The 22,231-nt window shown below is 41.1% G+C and overlaps 1 protein-coding gene across 2 annotated transcripts; it reads right to left on the bottom strand.

Annotated features, from left to right (window-relative positions):
* Window positions 1-3,361: 3,361 nt before the first annotated feature.
* Window positions 3,362-8,435, bottom strand: LOC119316631 (sterol 3-beta-glucosyltransferase UGT80B1-like). 2 transcript variants are annotated; one of them, XM_037590994.1, is made up of 15 exons: window positions 8,309-8,435; window positions 7,874-7,945; window positions 7,699-7,792; window positions 7,442-7,602; window positions 7,082-7,152; window positions 6,865-6,946; window positions 6,232-6,333; window positions 6,044-6,099; window positions 5,693-5,727; window positions 5,383-5,596; window positions 5,002-5,220; window positions 4,854-4,913; window positions 4,727-4,766; window positions 3,732-3,953; window positions 3,362-3,637 (listed from the first exon to the last, which is right to left on the bottom strand). In XM_037590994.1, the coding sequence occupies exons 1-15, from the start codon at window positions 8,390-8,392 to the stop codon at window positions 3,587-3,589; spliced, it is 1,563 nt and encodes a 520-aa protein (XP_037446891.1). In that variant the 5' UTR covers window positions 8,393-8,435; the 3' UTR covers window positions 3,362-3,586. The 2 variants fall into 2 exon arrangements, with proteins under 2 accessions (XP_037446891.1, XP_037446892.1); XM_037590995.1 differs by lacking the exons at window positions 6,865-6,946; window positions 7,082-7,152.
* Between the last annotated feature and the right edge of the window lie 13,796 nt (window positions 8,436-22,231).

The following is a 22,231-nucleotide window of genomic DNA, read 5'->3' as shown; positions in this document are numbered from 1 at the left end:
TCTATCACACGCGCGATTTGGCGGGAGGGAAACTTCCGCCCCTTCCGTGCTGCCCCTCCATCAGAGGGCATGGGTTCAATGACAAGAGAATCTTGGGAGATGAAAAGAATGGAGACTATGTGCTGGAGGAGGATGGAGCTTCAAAATCTTACGGCCAGTGATGGTGGTCTCGGACATGGTGATGGTTGTGGGTTTTTTTTCTTTCTGAAATACGCATGAGTGTGCGTATCATTCATTAATAGAGGGGAGGGAAGAGATTCTCTAAGTCCGCAGATTTATAATAGCGGTGCATCCACACGTCGGATGATCCGTCCACGGCACCTAAGAGCATATAGCGACTACTCCCGAATTACCCACCTCGACAGGCCCACAAAGAATCCCTCAAGATCTCCTTTGAGCAGCCCGGTGAGCTCCGGTGGTGGGGGTTTTGGAGGTGGTAGATGTTTCTGCAATGGTGGTGGTGGTGGTTTTGGAGGTGGAGGTGGTGGTGGTGGGGTTTTTGGAGGTGGTGGTGCTTCGGCCAATGGAGTTGATGTTGATGCTCCGGCCAACGAAGATGGCGGTGCTTCCTGGAAGCAAAGTGATCATTCTTTGGTCAATTTTGATGAAGATGATGATTGTAGTGCTATGGCCAGTGATGGTGGCGACGATCTTGGCAACAATGATATTGCTTGATTTGATCATGGCCGGTCGTGGTTTGATCATGTATTCTTGTGTTTGATTGCACATTCGTAGGGGCAAACTTGCTACCTCTTTATATTCTTTATATTACGCATGATTTTGAATGTGAACTATTGCAGCATGCTTATGTTATGTGAATTTCATGCATCTATATAATCTGCTAGAGGGGCACTTAAAGAGTGTTCCCTAAAAAAACATTCGTAGAGAACGTCGTCTCTATAGCTTTTTCGGGTTTTTTTTTGAATAAGCGTCGCCTGTCATCTAGGCCTCAAAAAATTCTTTAGAAAATCCACATGTATTAATAAATATATTTTACATATGAAAATAATTTCATTACAAGATACTTTAGCATATGAGCTGAAAAAAAGAAAAAAAAGTGGATTTGTAATACTTTAGCATATGATTAGCAAACAGTGCTTTGCTATTTTCAAAACACAAAGTTTTTTTTGTAGATCGCATTTAAAAGTATCTCATAATAACATTTTACAGATACATAGAATGCATCTATATATACATGTGGAATTTGTTAAGATATTTTGGAAACTTTTTCATTTCATTTTTCTAAAATAAAATATGGGTTCCATGGAGCCCAAGCTCAATGACACATTTTCATCATGGATTCCACCATGAATCGAATGTCAGATTTCTTTTAGCATGGCAAAAAATTTTAAGGGAAAACTTGCTCGGCCCTATATTATGAGTTAATGAGAATTACATCATGCAAAACATGTGGTAAAAGGAAACTAGGGGGATCATCGTCCCAACTAAACATCAGGTTTGAATCAAAAGCATGTCTTGCTAAGAAATGTGCCAAGCCATTTGCCTCCCTCGGACAATGCTGAAACTGAATTGAAGCAATGTCATGGGCATACCCGAAGCAATCTGCTAAGATCGCAGAATATGGTGCCAAAATGTCAACCTCGCCTCTACATGCCGAAATAATCTCCAAACAATCTGACTCAACCGTCACCCTGGAGCAGCCCATTTGATTGACAAGTTGTAGACCTCGGCGAAGAGCCAACGCTTCTGCTGTAGTCACGCTATCAGCATATGTGAACGGTTCTGCCACTGCTTCTCCTCGACAGTTCCTGATGATCGCAGCAATTGCTCCGACGCCGTTTTCAAAGAACAAGGTGTCAGTGTTTAGTTTGTATGATCCTTGGCCTGTTTTTTCCCACGTAAACTTCACATCAATGTTGTCCCTTGGCTTAGCTGTCAAATTGCCTGTTATTGCATGAACGGCAAAAGTTGTGTTGCTTGGAGTTTTGACCATTTGCCCCTTGCTTGATCCTCTCCTTTCCCACCAGATATTTAGCATGGCAAATTATGTTGTCACGAGGATGATAAATTATTTTAGCAAGCATGGCAAATCCTTGCTGGTGAGGACATGACTACCTAATATGACCAAAAATATTGCATACATGCATATTTGTTAGGTGATTTCTAGTGCAAACTATTCAATAATCTATTTATATTATCCAGAACAAAAATACTTCACACACTTTTTGTGTTTTGTCTAATTGCAGGTGTATGGGACATTTGTACAATCCACATATGAAGATAAGGGAAAAGGAGAAGTTTATGTTCTGTTCAAAAAGTCCTCTCACGTCATTTTTGGGCCAAGAGAAGATAGAGTCCAAATCTCTTACGTTCTGGATTCAGATTCAGACATACCTGACTCAAAACGTCAACAACTTTTTCATACGGACTCCGAATTGGGTGATTCTTTTTTGTTGGAAAGTAGATTTCGTGCTCTTTCCAACCCATTTGGAATCACCTTCAAATTCGTCCGGAGCGTTGAGATATCGATGAAACAATCTGACGCTGCAGTAGAATCTGAGTCAAACAACAAGTCCAAAGGTGTTGCACCACCTCCACTTGGGCCCATGAGCCTTGTATGACCTAGGGTTAGTTTTAGGCTGCCTTGGGACGTCCTTCCACCTCCTTGGCCGCCACCCCTTGCTCCTATATAAGTAGATCCATCTAGTAGCTTTTTACTGAGGATTTGTTTAGTTAAAAGTTAGCCATTGCAACTTCGTGTATTTCGTTTGTGTCCAACGACCAGACCAAGACCACTTACGGATCTCCACCATTATCAATACTTCATATATATTCGCAATATTCAGATTGCATTATCATATTCTTGCTTGTTCTTCGATTGCGTGCAGGAATAGACCTTCGTGGTCAGGCTGATCATGCTTCCAGCATCGTCAGTAACCTCGGAAGATTGGTCTAGCGATTGCTAAGACATAACGTCGTGCACGTTTGTAGTCGGATCGTCAAAGTCGTCTCCAGCAAATCGATAATTATCATCTCATCGAAAGATCGGGGCCCTCGCCTCTATCACTTGCCATGTTCTTTTTTTTTCTGTTAGAAATTGTCATGCTAGCTAAAAGAAAATTGCCATCCTTGCAACAATATAATTTGCCATAAAAAAAACCTTTGATATGCCATGCCTAAAAAATCTGACGTCAGATGTCAGATTTTTAGCATTCCATCATTTATGCTGCTATATCAGAAAAGAGTGCAAGTTCCGCTGCTAAAAATGTGTAGTTTCCTGATAAATAAAAAACATGCAGTCCAAGTTCTGTTTTTGTGAAGGAAAACGAATATGATCGTTACTCCCTCCGTTTACAAAAGAGAGATATTTTGGATATTTCAATATGGACTACATACAGAGTGAAACGAGTGAACAAACAACTAAAACATGTTTATATACATCTGATTCAGAAAAAAGTTACTAGAACATCTTATATTTGTGATCGGAGGGAGTACATATTTCAGTGCTCCAAGACAATGGCAAGAAATCAATGGGGGCACACACAAAATCTACGCTTGGTAAAACTATTTTTGCATGGTTTTTAGTTCTCGGTATATCTTCCTCTTCTTACTGCTCAAATTTTATTTAAGGCAAAACTTTCTCCTTCAAGATCCTGAGGGCTTCACCAATCCCATCCTGGAATGATATCAATGCGAGAAATATTTTACTCTCAGCCTTTCTAAAACAAAGTGCTCAAATGTTATGGATACAACAATCGGAGAAAACACACCTCAGAAGCAAGTCTCTGAGCAATTACAGTTGCCTGAGCTTTAATTTCTGGTGATAATGCTGATCTGATAGCTCCAAGGAGCACATCTGCGGCTTTGTTAACGCTCGCGACATCATCTATATCTGGGATTAGATGTTGTCTTTTAAGGGGCTCAGGTGCCACCCCTAACCAGTGTAGTCTCTCCGCCCAGTAAAACTGGTCCAGCAGGAAAGGGCATGCAACCTGCATGATGATATTCTTTAGTACAACGTGTAACCTCCAAAAGCAACTGGTAGCATAATTTTACAACAGTCAATACTTCTAGAAGATAACACATTGTTTGAATAAACATACAACTGTCAGCTTTCGCACACAAATACTGAGTGCATGTTATTTCTTGCTGGAAACAAGGGATGGATGTTATAAGCATGAAACTTCAGCTTTGCTACATAAATGTTTCATAAATGAGACTTCTTGCTGAAAACAAGATGGACGTTACTTTGATTCAGGGGTTTTAACTACTTCCATCTTGTTATCAAAAAGGATAAATGCCAACGATGTAATGTCAGTTGCATGCTACATCACAAGAATTTTTAGCGCCTGCAAGCACAAGAATTACTAATATTCCTTATTTTTCATTGTGCTCAGGATGAATTGTCACTTTAGATCGATGGTGACATTTTGCTGGTATCTTGGCAAGCTGTCATTTGTTTTCAAAACTAGATGCTATTACGATGAGCTACAAAAGGTGAAACAAATGTCTGTCCTTTTTTTTCCCATAGCACTGGGTTAACCAGTCGTTGTTCTTAATTAAAAAGCAAAGTCACAACACGACTCTCAAGTGGAACAATTGCGTTATTTCTTATGCACTTATCTAGCTAGCCTATGAACTGTCTCAACGATACTGATATGGAAGATATCTACAGCATATCAACTATCAGCACATAGCACTGCCACAGCAATTGAACAAAAAAAAAATATTCTTCATATCTAAGTACATCAGATGTTGTAATCACCTGAGGGGTTCCAGCAAATAGTGCAGCAGCTGTAGATCCACTGTGAAGCACAAACCGAAGTAAATTATTTTGTGGAAGACTATATTATTCAGAAACTTGGTCGCTGAAAAATTGAGAACTTTATTACCTGCCAGCATGATGAATAGCAGCTGCACATTTAGGGAAAAGCCAGCTATACGGTATTGATCTGAAATAGTAGTCATATACTCATACAGTTGACCAAAATATCTGTCGATTTCGCCAAGATGAATGGGCGCCATCACGTTAGAACTCACCCAGATAAGCAAAAGAGTCGATTATTGAAAAGGAGAGTGCTGTCATTACTAAGAGCAGGTGCCTCAACACTTGATTCTACAGCTAAAGAAGCAACAGATCTGATTGCTGAATCCAATGGCTGGTATCCAGATGAGAAAAGGATAAATCTGTAATCTGTTGACTCTATGACAGCTTTAATCACCATTAGAAATGATTTAGGATTTCTAAGAAACCCCATGCTGCAGCAGATTGATAGCATGAACCAAAATGGTTAGAAATCACTTACACATTATAGAAATCATTTAATTCAACTGTAACAACACTAATATAAAAATATCAACGGTAAGAGACATGACCATGCATAATATAGAAAATAAAAATTTCCATGATAAGAAACACACCTGCCAATGGAACTTAATCCTATAAATATAGGTAAAGACGAATAAGAACTTCCCATGAGGAAGTCTTCCAGGCCAGCATGATTTGCACATAGAATACCCTCAAATGGAGAACTGAAATCTCCAGAGAATAACTCCCTGCATTTATCACAAGAAAACTGCCAAGCCATAGGAAGAAACCAAAAGCCACAAATATGAGCACTTGAGGGCCAATATCCTGCCATTATATGATGGAAATTAGTATGGAAAGTTCTCGATCTATGAGCTACAGTATAAACAACTGAAGGGAGATCCAGGACTAATCAGAATTTACCTGGGCGCTCGACAATTTCCTTGCTGAAACCATACCTGCTCAAGTAGCAACCAAATTGCTAGAATTATTTATCAAGTATAACTATAATTGAAGGAAGTTGTAACACTTCATTTTTTTTTGTATTTACTAATTTTTCCTAGTCCAATTAATAAGTACCATCACTTCTCGCTGACGTAGGGTTTACAAATAATCCGCTGACGATAACAAGATTTTAGACAAAAGCGTCAACGCAAGCCTTATTGGAAGCCGAAGTTTCAGAGCATAAAATATGAAAGTGTCATTTAATACATATTATTATTGATTTACAGGGTCAATATTCATACTCAAAAGGTGATATATTGCAAATCTTACAACAACAATGGCGACTCTGCACGTACATGCCACAAAGGAAGATTTGTTACTGGATCCTGTAGTTACAAGAAAAGCTAACCTCAGTAATGTCCCTGCGGTAATCAGTTAATCACATTCGCATATGAGCTGAACAGGTTTGCATTCCAGGTATATAAACAAAAGAAACATCATTAAACACATTCACTCACTGTATAAGGAATAGGACTAAGATTTAGGCAATCATTTCTCCACAATCCCCAACTTTCCATGAAAAGCGCCCACATCCAATGGGTAATGTCAGTCCAGCAGACCTGCCATTATTTACATCATTAAAACACCAATGACAAATGCAAAGCAGGCAATGCATCAGCAGGTCAGTTCCCCACCAATAAAAAAAACAGAAGGTCATCAAAAGAAAGACAGAAACACTCATGGATATCAAAGCACTACCACTCGAGAACCCGCAATCTTTGTGCTGGAGAACTAGTATGGTAGAAACTGGCATGGTCCCATGTAATTGGATACGTGATGGCTAGTATAGTTGTAAGAATCTGGTTAACATACTGATCAATCTGCAGGAACTGCTAGTGACAGGTTTGCTCTGCAGTTTATTCTTCCATGACATACGATGCTGAATTTTAGGCTTTAGTAAATGATAAAGTGGTCATGAAATTATCCTCCATGGAGAAGAAGATAATGTGCCCCAGCAGACAGGTTAAATAGAGTTGCAAATTTAATATTGTTTGCAGTTGAGATAGTCACCAAATCCAAACCAAACCAAACAATAATTCAAGAGGGATATATGCTTAAGCATCATCATGACTAGAGGAGCGAATTTGTACTGTGTTGGGGGGAGCTTCTTGAAAGTACTTGTACAGAAGAGGAAAACTTTGCTTAAATTGGCGTTCAAATGATGAAGGGGCACTGCACAAAGAAATGAAAGCACGTAAACAAACAGGAGTCAAGAAGAAGACACCAAAATGAGTGTGCAATCCCTCATAAAATCAATACAAGATAACAGCTTCGATGTGAAATTGAAGCAAATATAAGCCAAATTACCTATATGGAAGAAAATAAGAAGCAGCAATGATGCACTTAACTTGAAACAATTCTGCAAGATGCCAACCTTCCTAAAGCATGAGATAAACCCATATTATAACCACACAACGCATTTCATAGCTGCATTAGTTCCTACATAGAACTGACTAACTGATATTCTCAAGGATCTGTTCTAGTGAATGATGCTTGCTGAAATTCTTTAGTTTCGACATCAATTGTGCATCAAAATTTCTGTCTTATTCCAGTGCAAATCACTATCAGAGCATTAAATTGCACAACTTGTAGCTGAAACTTGAACAAGGAGCCCCGCCACTTAACTTTTAGCAAACATGATAATTATGCTGTTAGTGAGGTCCTCACCAGGGCAAAGAAATTGATCACAATGAAGTCACTGTGAATGCTCGGATCATTTCCAAACACTTCTTCGACAGAAGCTAAACATGCTTTCCTATGCTCCGTCTGAATGATCTCTTTCCGCCGTGAAAATGACATAGGACCAGCGTTCGATTGAACAGAATCATCTAAGAAAGAGATTTCCATGATAAATCACATTGGAAATAAACTTAAGGTAGAAAATTTGTATTTGACAGCGGAGTACTTAAATTCATGGCGCTTACATGAAATATTATCAAGTTGTTCGGCAGCAAGGGCAGGTGGGCTTGCCACAGGCATGTACCTAACTTTACTGGCTGCTAGATGTGTGGATAAACTCTGCATCAAATTTAATGCATGAGGTCAAACATGAACTAGTTTTATCACAGTTTGACAGTTCTAATTTCACAAGATCCAGACCTGGTGTGCTGAATGAGTGATGAACACCACAGTATACTGCCGTTGGTCATTAGCAAACGCTGCAGCAAGGCCCTAAGAAGAAGAAAAGGAGTAGTGAAATTCAAGGTATAGTGCTCTGAGAAGGTTAAAATTGTCATGTTTCTTGAGTATTCATCTTTACATCACTCAACATTTAGTATATAAATGTGGTATACCAAAGCTATATCGATTTTCCATCTAGAGAAACAGAAAACTATATCGATCTGATGGATTGGTGTGGCTCAACTTCTCAGTAATAGGTGCATCGAATGCAACAGCAATCATGTGCTAGATGCTCTAGAATCAGGTGGAATTTCATCGCTCCCCTCTTCACTTGATGTCAGCGGCAAAGAGGGTTGTCTTATACGCCCGAGTCCGAATACACGCACCACACAGAGAGAGAGGGGAGGAGCATACAGCGATTGGGAAGACGTCGCCGTGGGTGCCGAAGGCCATGAAGACGGCGCGAGGCCGGCGGCCATCGCCGCCGCAGCCGTCCATCGTCCTCGCCGAAGCTTCGGGGGGCTCTGTGCGAGCGTCCACGTTGGGCCGTCAAGACTTGGTCGGAGCGCAGCGGATGAAGCCCGTGAGTAAGGCGCGGGCCGAAAGATGTCGCTGGGCCTGAATTTGGGTTTTTGTACTTAATGGTAATTCTCTTTTTTTGAGTGAAATGCACCAAGGGATACGAGAACTTGTTCCGACCACTCAAAAAAAACAGAACTTGTTCCGTATGCTCACTTTAGCCCACGCACTCGCATATCCTAAATTTATCCCCATGTTCACTTTGGTCCTAATCACCCCCAAAAGAGGCTAGGTTGGACATTTTTCACGCGTGTCGTGCTGATTTCGTGAGAGGGTGGTCTAGCAGGATAGTACAAACATTAGGTTTTAGCCGTGTAGTAAAAACATTAGCCAAATACCCCTGCGTTTCAACAAGACAATTTTATTCTAGTGGTTCAACGTGGTAAAGCGTTAACAGAAATGTTAAACAACTGACGTTAGCTTTTTAAGATTTCCTAGCGAATGCTCAGAACTGCAATACGAAAACAGATAAATTGTCATGTTTTCTTTTTTGGAATACTTTTAATCTATCCATCTTCAATCATGGTACTATAATAAACATCAGAAATAATAAAAATTACATCCATATCTGTCGACCACCTAGCGACAAGTACAAGTACTGAAGTGAGAAGAAGGTGTGCCGCCGTCATCGCCCCACCCTCACCGAAGCCGGGCAAAACTTGTTGTAGTAGGCACTTGAAAAGTCATCGTGTTAAGGTCCCATAGGACCAGCGCACCAGAACAACAACCGTCGACGTTGAAGAATAGGGTAGATCGAAAGGAACCAACGTGAAGACACCCGAACGAAGACGAACTACGACCAGATCCGAGCAAATCCACCAAGAACAAATCCACTGGGGACACACCTCAACACATCCACCAACGATATTAGACGCACCACCAGGATAAGGGCTGGACCAAAAGCTCGTAGCTCGTGAGCTTAATGAACACTCGGTAGCTCGACTCGTTAAGCTTGTAGCTCACTTCTTAATGAATAGAGCCAATCATAGGTTTCAACTCGTTAAACTTAACAAGCTTAATGAGCGAGCTAACATTTTTTGGCACCTCAACCCATCTGTTCCATCTAATTGATCCAACCTAGCACACAAGAGACAATAATTAGGATACCCACTCATGTGGTCACTTTTTTCTTCATAAAAAACACATCATAACTAAAGCAAAAGAAGGTAATGTCTGTTAACGAGTACTCGCAATCGCTTGTGGGCTTAATGAGTTATTAATGAACAGAGCTGATCAGAGTTTTTTGCTCGTTAAGCTTAATGAATTGAGCCTTAATAAGCATAATCTTCATGGAGCCGCCACCGTCTCGTCTTCCTGAGCAGGACATAAACCCTAACAAAACTCAAAAAAAACATAAAAAAACGAAGCTCTCCCACCAGCAAGGGCCTGGATTCACCGCACCGTCATGACCCTAAGGCCACAGAAGATGAGGCGGACCGGCGGCGGTGCCAGCAGGAGGCAGAGGAACCTTAGATTTGTTTGGGGAATGAGGTAACTGCGTCACACGTCTTGGTAAATCGTCATGTTGTTGTAAGGGATTTGCCATGCTCTAACAAAATTGCCATGTAGTACAAGAAAATGACAGAAAAATGCCAACATTGCGCACAGTAATTGTCATGTGTTCGATTGGGATTTGATATCCCGAGGACATTCGCTGAGATTGCTTAAAAACGAACATTTGCTGGTTAGTGGCTTCCTTTTAACAATAATGTTAAAAAGCTAACGACAGATTTCTAATTGTTTTGAGATTGAGATATGTTGTGTGGAGGAAATTCATAGGAAAAGGTAAGGAAATATATGATGTGATGGCATACATACAATACACGAGTTGATTTTTTTTATCTCAAGAAATGTCTTCTCTAGCACTAATTGATGTATGATATTTGCTTCATTAAGTCCTAATGTTGTTTCTCCGGTACCATGCATTGCTTAGTATGGCTGAGTAGTGCGATACTTCATTAGTTTTTGTTATATTTGTGTCGAATATATTATATACGCAAGGGGTTATGTGGACTTGGAGTTGTAATTGGTGTGGTTAGGTACGGGTTGTGTAGGAGTCGGACACTTGTATTCTAGGCCTCTTATATACGGAGGGGCACCACACGTTGTAACCTATGATGACGACTTGATAGCAACAGGTATGCGGGGGAGCCGACGGCTTGTGCCGGCGCCCAGGCGGCTGGTGTCGCGGTATCTTGGGAAGGAGCGCCCGTAGTCATGCCCCGGGGATGTAGCCATATCGGTGAACCTCGTTAGCAAATATCGTGCCTCGGTGTGTCGTCTATGATCTTGCATTAGCGTTTTATTCTAACAAGTGGTATCAGAGCAAGGTTGCGAGAAGGCTATGCGGAAAATCATTTGGAGGTACGAGGATCATGCTCTACGGGTGCTAGGGAACGTCCGACTGGTGCAAGGTGGAGCATGGCGGCGATCGCGGATGCAGTCGGTGGTGTCGGACACTTCGGGCAGAAGGTGTGACGACCTCGATTCAATCGTACACTAATCATACACGCAAATGTGTACGATCACGATCAAGGACTCATGGGAAGATATCACAACACAACTCTAGACACAAATAAAAAATAATACAAGCTTTATATTACAAGCCAGGGGCCTCGAGGGCTTGAATACATAAGCTCGAAAACACAAGAGTCAGCGGAAGCAGCAATGTCTGAGTACAGACATGAGTTAAACAAGTTTTGCCTTAAGAAGGCTAGCACAAAAGCAACAATGGTCGAAAAGGCCAGGCCTCCTGCCTGGGAGCCTCCTAACTACTCCAAGTCGTCAGCAGCCGTCACGTAGTAGTAGGCACCCTCGGGGTAGCAATAGTCATCAGTGGTGTCGTCTGGCTCCTGGGATCCATCATCTGGTCGCAACAATCGGGTATGGGGGAAAAGATGAAGACCAGGGGGGCACACCCTGCTCACGAGGGTGGGGGGCGCGCCCCCCTACCTCGTGGGCCCCCTGGTGGCTCTCAGACGTCCATCTTCTGCTATATGAAGTCTTTCGATGAGAAAAAAATAAGAAGGAACTTTTCGGGACGAGACTCCGCCGCCACGAGGCGGAACCTTGGCGGAACCAATCTAGAGCTCCGGCAGAGCTGTTCTGTCGGGGATACTTCCCTCCGGGAGGGGGAAATCATCACCATCGTCATCACCAACGCTCCTCTCATCGGGAGAGGGCAATCTCCATCAACATCTTCACCAGCACCATCTCATCTCCAAACCCTAGTTCATCTCTTGTATCCAATTCTTGTCTCAAAGTCCGGGATTGGTGCTAGTAGGTTGCTAGTAGTGTTGATTACTCCTTGTAGTTGATGCTAGTTGGTTTATTTGGTGGAAGATCATATGTTCAGATCCTATATGCATATTATTACCCCTCTGATTATGAACATAAATATGCTTTGTGAGTAATTACGTTTGTTCCTGAGGACAAGGGAGAAGTCTTGCTATTAGTAGTCATGTGAATTTGGTATTCGTTTGATATTTTGATAAGATGTATGTTGTCTAGCCTCTAGTGGTGTTATGTGAACGCTGACTACATAACACTTCACCATTATTTGGGCCTAGAGGAAGGCATTGGGAAGTAATAAGTAGATGATGGGTTGCTAGAGTGACAGAAGTTTAAACCCTAGTTTATGTGTTGCTTTGTAAGGGGCTGATTTGGATCCATATGTTTCATGCTATGGTTAGGTTTACCTTAATACTTTTGTTGTAGTTGCTGATGCTTGCAATAGAGGTTAATCATAAGTGGGATGCTTCTTCAAGTAAGAACAGCACCCAAGCACCGATCCACCCACATATCAAATTATCAAAGTACCGAACGCGAATCATATGAACATGATGAAAACTAGTTTGACGATATTCCCATGTGTCCTTGGGAGCGCTTTTCCTATTATAAGAGTTTGTTCTGGCTTGTCCTTTGCTACAAAAAGGATTGGGTCACCTTGCTGCACTTTATTTACTTTTGTTACTTGTTGCTCGTTACAATTTATCTTATCACAAAACTATCTGTTACCACTTATTTCAGTACTTGCAGAGAATACCTTGCTGAAAACCGCTTATCATTTCCTTCTGCTCCTTGTTGGGTTCGACACTCTTACTTATCGAAAGGACTACGATAGATCCCCTATACTTGTGGGTCATCAAGACTCTTTTCTGGCGCCGTTGCCGGGGAGTGTAGCGCCTTTGGTAGGTGGAATTTGGTAAGGAAAAAATTATATAGTGTGCTGAAATTTACTGTCACTTGTTACTATGGAAAGTAATTCTCTGAGGGGCTTGTTCGGGGTATCTTCACCCCGTCCAGTAGAGCAAAGAGTTGCTCCTCAACCTACTGAACCTATTGAAAATTAAACTCCTTTTGAATTTCCTTCGGGTATGATGGAAAAACTGCTAGCTAACCTTTTTACAGGAGATGGAACAAAACATCCTGATGAGCACTTAATATATGTGGATGAAGTTTGTGGATTATTTAAGCTTGCAGGTATACCCGGTGATGTTGCTAAGAAGAAGGTCTTCCCTTTATCTTTGAAGGGAGACGCATTGATACGGTATAGGCTATGTGATGATATGAAATCATGGAACTATAAAAAGATTGAAACTGGAATTTCATCAAAAGTATTACCATATGCATCTTGTTCATCGTGATCGCAATTGTATATATAATTTCTGGCCTCGCAAAGGAGAAAGCATCGCTCAAGCTTGGGGGAGGCTTAAATCAATGTTATATTCATGCCCCAATCATGATCTCTCGAGAGAAATCATTATGCAAAGTTTTTATGCTCGACTTTCTCATAGTAATCAAACCATGCTTGATACTTCTTGTGCTGGCTCTTTTATGATGAAGACTATTGAATTCAGATGGAATTTATTGGATAGAATTAAATGCAACTATGAAGATTGGGACCTCGACGAAGGTAAGGAGTCAGGTATGACACCTAAGTTTGATTGTGTTAAATCTTTTATGGACACCGATATTTTCCGTAAGTTTAGCACTAAATATGGACTTGACTCTGAGATAGTAGCTTCTTTCTGTGAATCTTTTGCTACTTATGTTGATCTCCCTAAGGAGAAGTGGTTTAAATATCATCCTCCTATAGAAGTAAAAGTAGCTGCACCTATTAAAGTTGAAGAAAAGACTGTCACTTATAATGATCCTATTGTTCCTACTTCTTATGTTGAGAAACCATATTTCCCTGTTAGAATAAAGGATCATGCTAAAGCTTCAACAGTTGTTCGTAAAAGCAATATTAGAACTTATACACCCCCTGAGCAAGTTAAAGTAGAACCTAATATTGCTATCGTTAAAGACCTCTTGTCTGATAATATTGATGGGCACGTTATTCAGTTCGATGGTGAAACTGCTAGAATTGCTAAACCTTGTGCTAAAGATAAACTGCTACGTCTTGAGCTTGCATTGGTTTTCCCTGAAGAGGAAGGGATGATGCAGCAGAGTAGCGTAAGTATTTTCCTCATTTTTTGAGAACCAAGGTATCAATCCAGTAGGAGCCCATGCTCAAGTCCCTCGTACCTGCACAAAGCGATAGCTACTCGCAACCAACGCGATTAGGGGTTGTCAAGCCCTTCACGGTCACTTACGAGAGTGAGATCTGATAGATAGAATACTTTTGGTATTTTTGATATAAAGATGCAAAGTAAAAAGTAAAAGACAAAGTAAAAAAACAAAACAATATAAAAGTGATGGAGATTGATATGATGAGAATAGTGTAATGCCCCGGACACACCCGCCGGTGTTCGTTACTCCTGGAGGGATCTAGACTGGCCCCACAGATCAATACTAGTCTTTTCTGCGCAATTTATCCTCACTCATGCGCACCCGGGAGCAACTTCCCGGTCGGTCATCCATCCTGACACTAATCCAAGCCGAGCACGCTTAACTTTGGAGTTCTGTCTGAATGGGCTTCCGGAAAAGAAGGAATTCCTTATTGATATGAGTAGTCTATCGTCCCTAGTAAGCCAGGCCATCACATACACCCCCAGTCAGAGGAACCGACGTCCTCGTCGGGCCACAGGAATGTTCTCTCTTGGCACATACGTCTGTGCTTCCAGTCCAGTACATGAGCCAGGTCGTGTGCCATGACGGGTCACAAACGTCATGAACAACATGACCATACACCTGTCCGCAACCATCCGTGTAACCGCGAGGGTCGGCTCTGATACCAACTTGTAACGCCCCCAGTCACACCCGCCGGTGGTCGTTACTCCTGGCGGGATCTAGACTGGCCCCACAGATCAATACTAGTCTTTTCTGTGCAATTTGTCCTCACTCATGCGCACCTGCACAAAGCGATAGCTACTCGCAACCAACGCGATTAGGGGTTGTCAAGCCCTTCACGGTCACTTACGAGAGTGAGATCTGATAGATAGAATACTTTTGGTATTTTTGATATAAAGATGCAAAGTAAAAAGTAAAAGACAAAGTAAAAAAACAAAACAATATAAAAGTGATGGAGATTGATATGATGAGAATAGTGTAATGCCCCGGACACACCCGCCGGTGTTCGTTACTCCTGGAGGGATCTAGACTGGCCCCACAGATCAATACTAGTCTTTTCTGCGCAATTTATCCTCACTCATGCGCACCCGGGAGCAACTTCCCGGTCGGTCATCCATCCTGACACTAATCCAAGCCGAGCACGCTTAACTTTGGAGTTCTGTCTGAATGGGCTTCCGGAAAAGAAGGAATTCCTTATTGATATGAGTAGTCTATCGTCCCTAGTAAGCCAGGCCATCACATACACCCCCAGTCAGAGGAACCGACGTCCTCGTCGGGCCACAGGAATGTTCTCTCTTGGCACATACGTCTGTGCTTCCAGTCCAGTACATGAGCCAGGTCGTGTGCCATGACGGGTCACAAACGTCATGAACAACATGACCATACACCTGTCCGCAACCATCCGTGTAACCGCGAGGGTCGGCTCTGATACCAACTTGTAACGCCCCCAGTCACACCCGCCGGTGGTCGTTACTCCTGGCGGGATCTAGACTGGCCCCACAGATCAATACTAGTCTTTTCTGTGCAATTTGTCCTCACTCATGCGCACCCGGGAGCAACTTCCCGGTCGGTCACCCATCCTGACACTAATCCAAGCTGAGCACACTTAACTTTGGAGTTCTGCCCGAATGGGCTTCCAGAAAAGAAGGAATTCCTTATTGATATGAGTAGTCTATCATCCCTAATAAGCCAGGCCATCACAAATAGACCCGGGGGCCATAGGTTTCACTAGTGGCTTCTCTCAAGAGCATAAGTATTCTACGGTGGGTGAACAAATTACTGTTGAGCAATTGATAGAATTGAGCATAATTATGAGAATATCTAGGCATGATCATGTATATAGGCATCACGTTCATGACAAGTAGATCGAAATGATTCTGCATCTACTATTATTACTCCACTCATCGACCGCTATCCAGCATGCATCTAGAGTATTAAGTTAAAAACAGAGTAACGCCTTAAGCAAGATGACATGATGTAGAGAGATAAATTCATGCAATATGAAATAAACCCCATCTTGTTATCCTCGATGGCAACGATACAATACGTGACTTGCTGCCCCTTCTGTCACTAGGTAAGGACACCACAAGATCGAACCCAAAGCTAAGCACTTCTCCCATGGCAAGAACTACCAATCTAGTTGGCCAAACCAAACAGATAATTCGAAGAGACTTGCAAAGATAACCAATCATGCATAAAAGAATTCAGAAAAGATTCAAATATTATTCATAGATAGACTTGATCATAAACCCACAATTCATCGGTCTCAACAAACACACCACAAAAAGAAGATTACATCGAATAGATCTCCACGAGAGAGGGGGAGAACTTTGTATTGAGATTCAAAGAGAGAGAAGAAGCCATCTAGCTACTAACTATGGACCCGAAGGTCTGAGGTAAACTACTCACACTTCATCGGAGGGCTAGGATGACGTAGAAGCCCTCCGTGATGACGGCCCTCTTCCGGCGGAGCTCCGGAACATGCCCCAAGATGGGATCTCATGGATACAGAAAGTTGCGGCGGTGGAGTTAGGGTTTTGGCTCCTGTTCTAATCATTTGGGGGTACGTGTGTATATATAGGAGGAAGGAGTACGTCGGTGGAGCACCGAGGGGCCCACGAGGCAGGGGGCGTGCCCTAGGGGGGCGCCCCCACCCTAGTGACCACCTCTTTGATCCCTTGCAGTAGGGTCCAAGTCTCCTGGATCACGTTCGGTGAGAAAATCACGTTTCCGAAGATTTTATTCCGTTTGGACTCCGTTTGATATTCTGTTTATCCGAAACACTGAAATAGGCAAAAAACAACAATTCTGGGCTGGGCCTCCGGTTAATAGGTTAGTCCCAAAAATAATATAAAAGTGAAAAATAAAGCTCAATATAGTCCAAAATAGTAGATAATATATCATGGAGCAATCAAAAATTATAGATACGTTGGAGACGTATCAGGCATCCCCAACCTTAATTCCTGCTCGTCCTCGAGTAGGTAAATGATAAAAAGAGAATTTTTGATGCGGAGTGCTACTTGGCATAATTTCAATGCAAATCTTCTTAATTGTGGTATGAATATTCAGATTAGAAAGATTCAAGACAAAAGTTTATATTGACATAGAAAATAACAATACTTCAAGCATACTAACAAAGCAATTATGTCTTCTCAAAATAACATGGCCAAAGAAAGTTATCCCTACAAAATCATATAGTCTGGCTATGCTCCATCTTCCCCACACAAAGTATTTAAATCATGCACAACCCCGATGACAAGCCAAGCAATTGTTTCATACTCTAACTTTTTCAAAACCTTTTCAATCTTCACGCAATACATGAGCGTGAGCCATGGATATAGCACTGTAGGTGGAATAGAATGGTGGTTGTGGAGAAGACAAAAAGAAGAAGATAGTCTCACATCAACTAGGCATATCAACGGGCTATGGAGATGCCCATCAATAGATATCAATGTGAGTGAGTAGGGATTGCCATGCAACGGATGCACTAGAGCTATAAATGTATGAAAGCTCAACAAAAGGAACTAGTGGGTGTGCATCCAACTTGCTTGCTCACGAAGACCTAGGGCAATTTTAGGAAGCCCATCATTGGAATGTACAAGCCAAGTTCTATAACGTAAAATTCCCACTAGTATATGAAAGTGACAACATATGAGACTCTCTATATGAAGAACATGGTGCTACTTTGAAGCACAATATATGAGACTTGCTATATCATGGTGCTACTTTGAAGCACAAGTGTGAAAAAAAAGGATAGTAGCATTGCCCCTTTTTTGGGCCTTCTTCTTTTTTCTTTGGCCTTTCTCTTTTTTTGGGGACAATGCTCTATTGAATGATGATCATCACACTTTTATTTATTTACAACTCGATACTAAAACAAAGTATGACTCTATATGAATGCCTCCAGCGGTGTACTGGGATATGCAATGAATCATGAGTGACAAGTATGAAATAATTATGAACGGTGGCTTTGCCACAAATACTATGTCAACTACATGATCATGCTAAGCAATATGACAATGATGGATGTGTCATGATGAACTAGATGGTGGAAAGTTGCATGGCAATATATCTCGGAATGGCTATGGAAATGCCATAATAGGTAGGTATGGTGGCTGTTTTGAGGAAGGTATATGGTAGGTGTATGATACCGGCGAAAGTTGCGTGGTATTAGAGAGGCTAGCAAGGGTGGAAGGGTGGGAGTGCGTATAATCCATGGACTCAACATTAGTCATAAAGAACTCATATACTTATTGCAAAAATTTAGAAGTTATCAAAGCAAAGTATTACGCGCATGCTCCTAGGGGGATAGATTGGTAGGAAAAGACCATCGCTCGTCCCCAACCGCCACTCATAAGGAAGACAATCAATAAATAAATCATGCTCCGACTTCATCACATAACGGTTCACCATACGTGCATGATACGGGAATCACAAACTTCAACACAAGTATTCTTTAAATTCACATCTACTCAACTAGCATGACTTTAATATTATCACCTCCATATCTCAAAACAATTATCATGCTTCAATCTTTTCTTAGTATTCAACACACTCAAAATAAAGTTTCACAAATCTTGAATACCAAGCATATTATTATTAGGCAAATTACCATGCTATTAAGAGACTCTCAAATTAATTTAAGTGAAGCATGAGAGATCAATAGTTTCTTTAAAACGAATCCACCACCGTGCTCTAAAAGATCTAAGTGAAGCACATAGAGCAAAATTATAACGCTCAAAAGATATAAGTGAAGCACATAGAGCAAAATTATCTAGCTCAAAAGATAAAAGTGAAGCACATAGAGCAAAATTATCTAGCTCAAAAGATATAAGTGAAGCACATAGAGCGTTCTATCAAATTTTAATTCATGTATGGCTCTCTCAAAAGTTTTGTACAGCAAAGATGAGTGTGGCATACTAACAAACAAAGACACAAATAATACAAGACGCTCCAAGCAAAACGCATATCATGTTGGTGAATAAAAATATAGCTCCAAGCAAATTACCGATGGAAGTGGACGAAAGAGGGGATGCCTTCCGGGGCATCCCCAAGCTTTGACTTTTTGGTGTCCTTGGATTATCTTGGGGGTGCCATGGGCATCCCCAAGCTTAGGCTCTTGCCACTCCTTGTTCCATGATCCATCAAAAGAATTCACCCAAAACTTGAAAACTTCACAACACAAAACTCAAAATAGAAAACTCATGAGCTCCGTTAGCGAAAGAAAACAAAAGACCACTTCAAGGTACTGTAATGAACTCATTCTTTATTTATATTGGTATTAAAACTACTGTATTCCAACTTCTCTATGGATTATAAACTATTTTACTAGCCATAGATTCATCAAAATAAGCAAACAACACACGAAAAACAGAATCTGTCAAAAACAGAATGATCTGTAGTAATCTGTAGCTAGCGCAAGATCTGGAACCCAAAAAATTCTAAAATAAATTTTTGAACGTGAGGAATTTATCTATTAATCATCTGCAAAAAGAATTAACTAAATAGCACTCTTCAAATAAAAATGACAGCAGTTCTCGTGAGCGCTAAAGTTTCTATTTTTTACAGCAAGTTCAACAAGACTTTCCCCAAGTCTTCCCAACGGTTCTACTTGGCACAAACACTATTTAAACACAAAAAACACAACCAAAACAAAGGATAAATAATTTATTTATTACTAAATAGGATCAAAAAGCAAGGAATAAAAATATAATTGGGTTGCCTCCCAACAAGCGCTATCGTTTAACGCCCCTAGCTAGGCATAACAAGTAAGGATAGATCTAGGTATTGCCATCTTTGGTAGGTAATTCTTCAATTAGGCATCTACCATCTTTAGGAATTTCTTTCTCTTTATTCATTATCAAACTTTTAGGCACAAGATCGAAAAATTCATTTGTAATAAATGGTTCTTTAATGATAGCAAAAAGATTGGGATGAATACTTATAGATTTAAGATCAGCAGTTTCCTTACTAGATGATTCACCCTTATTTTTAGGAACATACATAAGCTTGGCAATTTTAGTAGGAGGACTAGGAGTATTCTTTACAGAAGAAAAGGTGGTTCCCAAATTTGCAATGATACCCTCAAGTTTATCAATTCTAGTAGAATATAAGTTCATCTTCTCATTAACTATGGTTCCTTTTCCTTAATATTTTTCAATGTCATTCCTACCTTAGATCCATATTGAGTAATTTGGTTGTGGATCTTTTTATCTAGATTTTCAATTGATTCAATAGTAGCAACTTTATTTTCAATAATTTCAAGTCTTTGCATAACATTCTCCAAAGTTAACATGGTTCCATTAACCAAAAGAGGTGGTGAGCCAAATAAATCTATCATAGCATTATAAGAATCAAAAGTATGGCTACCCAAGAAGTTCCCTCCGGTAATGGTATCAAGGATATATCTATACCAAGGATTAACACCTACATAAAAATTGCGAAGAAGAATTAAGGTAGATTGTTTCCTGGTAGATCTATTTTGAGCATTACAAATTCTATACCAAGCATCTTTTAGATTTTATCCCTCCCTTTGTTTAAAATTTAGAACTTCACTCTCGGGAGACAACGGAGAAGATATGAGACTATCCATGACGACAAGCAAATAAACTAGCACACGATCAAACAAAAAGGCAAACAGAGAGGGAGGATAGAGAGAGAGGGCGAATAAAACGGCATGGGTGAATTGGGGGGAGAGGAAAACGAGAGGCAAATGGAAAATGATGTAATGCGAGAGATAGGGATTATGATGGGTACTTGGTATATTGACTTTTTGCGTAGACTCCCCGGCAATGGCGCCAGAAATCCTTCTTGCTACGTCTTGAGCTTGCGTTGGTTTTCCCCGAAGAGGAAGAGATGATGCAGCAGAGTAGCGTAAGTATTTCCCTCGGTTTTTGAGAACCAAGGTATCAATCTAGTAGGAGCCCACGCTCAAGTCCCTCGTACCTGCACAAAGCGATAGCTACTCGCAACCAACGCGATTAGGGGTTGTCAAGCCCTTCACGGTCACTTACGAGATGAGATCTGATAGATAGAATATTTTTGGTATTTTTGATATAAAGATGCAAAGTAAAAAGTAAAGGCAAAGTAAAAAAACAAAACAATATAAAAGTGATGGAGATTGATATGATGAGAATAGACCCGGGGGCCATAGGTTTCACTAGTGGCTTCTCTCAAGAGCATAAGTATTCTACCGTGGGTGAACAAATTACTGTTGAGCAATTGATAGAATTGAGCATAATTATGAGAATATCTAGGCATGATCATGTATATAGGCATCACGTCCGTGACAAGTAGATCGAAATGATTCTGCATCTACTACTATTACTCCACCCATCGACTGCTATTCAGCATGCATCTAGAGTATTATGTTAAAAACAGAGTAACGCCTTAAGCAAGATGACATGATGTAGAGAGATAAATTCATGCAATATGAAATAAACCCCATCTTTTTATCCTCGATGGCAACGATACAATACGTGCCTTGTTGCCCCTTCTATCACTGGGTAAGGACACCACAAGATCGAACCCAAAGCTAAGCACTTCTCCCATGGCAAGAACTACCAATCTAGTTGGCCAAACCAAACGGATAATTCGAAGAGACTTGCAAAGATAACCAATCATGCATAAAAGAATTCAGAAAAGATTCAAATATTATTCATAGATAGACTTGATCATAAACCCACAATTCATCAGTCTCAACAAACACACCGCAAAAAGAAGATTACATCGAATAGATCTCCACGAGAGAGGGGGAGAACTTTGTATTGAGATTCAAAGAGAGAGAAGAAGCCATCTAGCTACTAACTATGGACCCAAAGGTCTGAGGTAAACTACTCACACTTCATCGGAGGGGCTAGGATGATGTAGAAGCCCTCCGTGATGACGACCCTCTTCCGGCAAAGCTCCGGAACATGCCCCAAGATGGGATCTCATGGATACAGAAAGTTGCGGCGGTGGAATTAGGGTTTTGGCTCCTGTTTTGATCGTTTGGGGGCACGTGTGTATATATAGGAGGAAGGAGTACGTCGGTGGAGCACCGAGGGGCCCACGAGGCAGGGGGCGCACCCTAGGGGGGCCCCCACCCTTGTGACCACCTCTTTGATCCCTTGCAGTAGGGTCCAAGTCTCCTAGATCACGTTCGGTGAGAAAATCACGTTTCCAAAGATTTTATTCCGTTTGGACTCCGTTTGATATTATGTTTATCCGAAACACTGAAATAAGCAAAAAACAGCAATTCTAGGC

This window comes from Triticum dicoccoides, chromosome 6A, assembly GCF_002162155.2.
Source record: "Triticum dicoccoides isolate Atlit2015 ecotype Zavitan chromosome 6A, WEW_v2.0, whole genome shotgun sequence".
In the NCBI taxonomy this organism is placed as follows: Eukaryota; Viridiplantae; Streptophyta; class Magnoliopsida; order Poales; family Poaceae; genus Triticum; species Triticum dicoccoides.
The sequence above is the reverse complement of the archived record's forward strand: the minus strand, read 5'-3'. Positions and strand labels throughout refer to the sequence as shown.